Source organism: Sinocyclocheilus anshuiensis, unplaced genomic scaffold (genome assembly GCF_001515605.1).
Source record: "Sinocyclocheilus anshuiensis isolate Anshui unplaced genomic scaffold, SAMN03320099.WGS_v1.1 scaffold1455, whole genome shotgun sequence".
Classification (NCBI taxonomy): domain Eukaryota; kingdom Metazoa; phylum Chordata; class Actinopteri; order Cypriniformes; family Cyprinidae; genus Sinocyclocheilus; species Sinocyclocheilus anshuiensis.
In genome coordinates this window covers 151,927-157,457 of record NW_015541012.1, presented here as the reverse complement: position 1 = coordinate 157,457, position 5,531 = coordinate 151,927, and the positions used below count along the sequence as shown (strand labels likewise).

At 38.5% G+C, this 5,531-nt stretch overlaps 1 protein-coding gene across 1 annotated transcript; it reads right to left on the bottom strand.

Moving 5' to 3' along the window:
* Positions 1 to 2,768: 2,768 nt before the first annotated feature.
* LOC107690417 (filamin-interacting protein FAM101B-like) lies at positions 2,769 to 4,205 on the bottom strand. Its single transcript, XM_016488748.1, has 3 exons — positions 3,592 to 4,205; positions 3,252 to 3,331; positions 2,769 to 3,168 (listed from the first exon to the last, which is right to left on the bottom strand). Exons 1-3 carry the CDS (start codon positions 3,778 to 3,780, stop codon positions 2,853 to 2,855), a joined length of 585 nt encoding a protein of 194 aa, XP_016344234.1. The 5' UTR covers positions 3,781 to 4,205; the 3' UTR covers positions 2,769 to 2,852.
* Between the last annotated feature and the right edge of the window lie 1,326 nt (positions 4,206 to 5,531).

Sequence of the window (5,531 nt, the reverse complement as noted above, 5' to 3'; positions counted from 1 at the left end):
GGTGCCTTGCTCAAGGGCACCTCAGTCGTGGTATTGAAGGTGGGAGAGAGCGCTGTACATTCACTCCCCGCACCTACAATCCCTGCTGGTACAAGACTCGAACCTGCAACCTTTTTGGGTTACGAGTCCAACTCTCCAACCATTAGGCCACGACTTCCCCCAGTGTCCTAATGTTCTTCCCATAAGTGTCCTAATGGATAATTACAGTAGTAAAATATGCAGTTTATCTGAAAGAACACGTTTTACAAGTTAGTGCTACATATGAATTGCACCTGCCACAGCAAAAAACAAAAACAAAAAAAAACTTTACCTTATTTCTTTCAGTGGCGGAGGATCAAGTTCAATTCCTTCGCCATAGGACAATGCATGCAAATGGTGATTATTATGAACCTGTAATTAAGAATTTTTAAAATATTGTTTTATAGATATTTTTTATAATATTTGTAAAAATCAGTATAAATTAAAATATGTATATAAATATTAAATTTTTTTATTGGTTATACATACATACAAACACCACATATAATAAATTATCAAACATGTAAAAAATATATATATTAAAAAAAAACTAAATACTAATATTTAAAATAACCTAATAAAAATGACAAAAGCATTGTCATTGCATATGCTGGTTTTTTCAACAGGGTGCTAAATAGAAGAACAATGTCAAGTGACAAAAGCAAAGAAATAACAAATGCTGCAGTTCAGCAGAATAACTTGGATTCCATGTCTGCACACAATATCTAACAATTTTCCACTAAGCATCATCCAAACTACTTACTTGTGTACTGATGAGCTGGACGCACAGGGGCTATCAAAGTGTTCACCATCAGTTTCACTAGTACTGAGGCTGGTACTACTAACTAACACTGGGGCTCTCAAAAGACATAAAATACTTCGTTTATATGTATAATAAACATTAACTATGTACAAGTTTTCAGTGGAAAGATAGACAGGTAAAATGTACAGATAATAGACAGACAAACAAACACGACAGTGCCATCCTGTGTCCAGAATTAAAAGTATTACTACAATCACAACTATTGACCAAAATTACACAATATTTTTGGGTTGAATTTAACCCAGCATTTTTTAGAGTGTGGGTGGGAGTGCTGGCCAACCCTGTGGAAGAGGAAAAGAGGATTGAGATTTATAAAACCAACAGGAGGCGGCGGTATCTGGCTGCTCAAGATGATCTCATGAAGAGCTTGGCCTGCCCTGACAGCCAGTAAAGTTCTTGTATTAATGAAACTTATACTAGCACTATATAGATTTTAAAACAATTGCCTTCATATTTAATCTGAACTGAAGGCTTTATTTGCAATACTGTATCTGTAATACTTACTCACACCTCTAGGGGACTCTCGAGAACAACAAATGAGAAGATTACTAGTCGCACTACTTTGTATTTGAAGTAGGGTCTTGGTTTCTAGCATGATGCAAAAATACAAACATCAAGGACAATGCACATTTTATAAAAAAAAAAATTAAAAAAACATGTCACTTTAAACATGTATTTATTTCATTTGAACAGTTAATAACCATCTTAAAAGGAATTCAAGTTAAAAGAATAATTTTACACAGCACAGCTACAGATTTTAAAACCAGCACATTTGTGTCACACACTTGATCAATGACTGTGCACAGAATTAAAGAGAATTAAAACAAGAACAGGAAATATGCCACTGATAAAAACATTTTTAAACTGAAATGCTGTTATTTACATCATAATTTATTTCAAACACTGGTCTACAGATGCCTCAGTCTGCAGTTTCAGGCACGACTGAGTTCAGTTCTAATGTGACCCCACTTCTCATTTTCCTTCATGAGTAACGATACAGAGAATGACTTACTAAAACCAAGCAGAGCTGTGGAAGTAAGCTAGCCTTTACATAAAGAAAATATGGATGACAGCATAAAAGAAGAAAAAGAAGAAAGTAATGTGACACGTGGGCAAATTGAAGGTGGAAGAGAGCGCTGTACATTCACTCCCCCCACCTACAATCCCTGCTGGTACAAGACTCGAACCCGCAACCTTTTTGGGTTACGAGTCCAACTCTCCAACCATTAGGCCATGACTTCCCCCAGTGTCCTAATGTTCTTCCCATAAGTGTCCTAATGGATAATTACAGTAGTAAAATATGCAGACAATGTTAGTTTAAGATGGAGTTAATGTTTTAATCCACATACACTCATCACCACACTTGTGCAAAGACACACCAACATACCCGGTTTCTTCAGAAAACACTTTTTAGGCCCTAATATATGAACGTTACCATTCTACAGCTCAGTGAGATTGAACCTGTTAAATAGAAACGTGAAAAATATGTACTGAAACTGCACCTTTGTAACCCAAACCTAAAATGCACCATTGTATTATTCTAATACTCACTTTATGATGGGGCAAAAGTTTGCGCTCTAGTAAATCATGTATTTCTCTATGGCCAACTATGTGTCAAAATCAAATCTAACCTTCAAACCAACGATGGTCCAAGATCAGAGCAGAATATCTGAAACTCGAATCTCACCATTAAATAATCAACCACACGTCTACATACAATTAAACACCATTGTTGTACATTACCATTGATAACTGATGGAGAAAACACATACAAATCTCCTCCATATGCTGCTCCTAAACAAACCTTCAAACAGAGCAACACAGTTGCTTACTCTTCCTTCAGCCTAAAACAAACTAAAACTGCGCATCTGACTAGGGATCCCCTTTCCAACTGGCAACAATTTCAGTCAGAGTTTCCTTTTTTCCCCCTCTTGGGACTCAATGAATGCAGGCAGTGGTTTATAATTGGTACATATGGGTGTAACATCAGGCACAGATGCCCGTGTGTCTTTCAAAGACCAGCCTGGCAATCAGAAGCCTGCATCTCTACAGCTGAAAAGAAGCGCTTGGTCAGCTTGTGCCCGTCATATTTGAGCTGGGTGGTGTAGAAGGTCCGGGTGTGTTTGGGGTACACTATGGTGGTGCTCTGGTAGCGCTGCACCCGCTGACGGGGCTGGAACTCCAGCTGGGTCTTGTAATGTCTCCAGGTGCTCTGAGGCAGGGCCAACACCGTCTGGCTGCACATCTCCAGACCCAAACCCTTGGGCTGCAGGGTCACGTACTGGATGAAGTGCCGATCTGAATCATAACGCACTGACGACGTGTATCTGTAAGAACACGTGTTACAAGTTAGTGCTACATATGAATTGCACCTGCCACAGCAAAAAACAAAAACCAAAAAAAACTTTACCTTATTTCTTTCAGTGGCAGAGGATCAAGTTCAATTCCTTCGCCATAGGACAATGCATGCAAATGGCGATTATTATGAACCTGTAATTAGGAATTTTTAAAATATTGTTTTATAGATATTTGTTATATTTGTAAAAATCAGTATAAATTAAAATATGTATATAAATATTAAATTTTTTTATTGGTTATACATACATACAAACACCACATATAATAAATGATCAAAAATGTAAAAAATATATATATTAAAAAAAAAACTAAATACTAATATTTAAAATAACCTAATAAAAATGACAAAAGCACAAATATTTTGTTAATATTTTTGCATTAAGGAACCATACCACAGCTGTCCCTCTGTTCTCGTCTTCTGTGATCGGGGTACCAGCCCCGGTGCCCTGCAGTAACCAAACGCTCGGACTCGGACTCGGAGGCAGACCAGAGTCCGGACTGTCCAGCGGCCGATCAGCTTTGAAATTCATATCCAGCGGATCATCGTCACACACATTCCGCAAGTTCAGTCTTCCCACCATTGCTTTTAAAGTTGCTCAACACTTGCGGGGAAGTTCCACAAGCTCTACAAATAATGCAGTTAAATCGAATTATGCGCAAAATTGTCTTTCTCTGTTGTTTTTGTGGGGCAACCCGGGCTAACAGATCCAGGCGGTTCGCATAAAGTCAACCAGCTGTGTGATGCCGTGAACGATCGTCGATAATCCGTTTCGTGGCGCTGGCTCACCGCTCCCGTTTCCCCCGAGACTTTGAAACTCAGATCTGAAGAAGCTGCAAATGTGTTTGTTGCAGCCAAGTTCAAATGGCTTTATACAAATTCAGAGCAAAATGGAAACTTCCCTGGCTTCGCTCTTGAGCGCATTCAGTCAGGGGGTCATCGCCGGGGAAGGTAACGCAAGTTTCCCTGCTTGTCAGCCTGCCTGCATTCAAAATTGTCCACACTCAAAGACATTCATTGTTTTACAAGCGCCTGCAAGAAGGGAGACGCCTTTAAAACTGCCTCCCACTGCTGATTGGGGTGCCAATTACAGAGTCAGGAGTTCCTCCCTTTAAACACTGGCCAACTTCACATCAAGCTTAGGAGCAAGTCAAGTTAAAAATCACACAAACCAGTAAAGATAAAGGAAAGAAAAAGAAAACTGTTTCATTGGCATCTATCTATCCATCCATCCATTCATTCGTCAGTTTGTCTATCTATTCATATATCAATCATACATAAAATGATGAAGACCACAGTTTTGTCAAAGCCAATACAGTCAACAGATTTTTTTATTGACAATAATTAATATCTGCAGTTGATATTAAAAAGATGTCCAATTCACAGAAGGCAGGAATGTTTTGTTATAAGCAATCAACAGTATAAATCACAGCAGAAATCAATGCGAATAATATTGCAGTCAAACATCACAGTAGCCCATCCGGCACATAAATCATACATTCATTGCAAACATTTTAGCTTTGATATGCACTGCTGTTGAGACCTTTTAACAAGTACAAAGCCATGTGCAGAGAATAAACAATTACGAAGGAGAGGGTGATGATGGGATAAATGATTAAGATTACAGTAAACCGATTTCAAGAGTTCAAATAATGAGTTATTAAAAGGACTATAAAATAAGTTATTTCAAACAATAGACAAAAACAAATACTTTATACAAATACTTCAAAATAACTGTACACAAGTGAACAGCAGATGACGCAAAGTAAAAGAATGTGTGCACACTAATATTTCTGCATTCCAATAATCTCCCATGAACTACAGTTATTGTTTGTGGAGAAAATATGTCTACCATGGGAAAGCGCGGGTGGTAAATATTTCTTGCTTACAGCTCCTGTAGGGATAAAACATCTACAATATGTTTCTTTTTTCACCCCAACCTGGGAAAGTATTTCAAAAGCCAAAACAACTGGTTTGTCATTTCAGCAGGAGACAGGAAATCCCAAGCTCCTCTGTTGTGGAGCACCTGAGACCTGAAATCTCACTCTCCTACTCCACAGGTACCTTTACCCAGAGCAACAGCCAAGTTCCACACAGCCGTTTGCTGTTATAGTGAGGGGACAATTATAAAAACCCTGGATTTAAATCATTTTGATGTTGAAATCCCAGACCAGAAGACTTTGTGCCAGAATAGCAGCAGGTTACTTTTCTGAGCCACACTGCCCTCTGTTTTGCTTTAAGTACAAGCATATTTCAGAGAAATGTGCAAAGTAAATGACACTGTGGGTATTAGTGTTGTAAAGTGGAGGGAAAAAGTGTGTGTGGGGGGGGGGA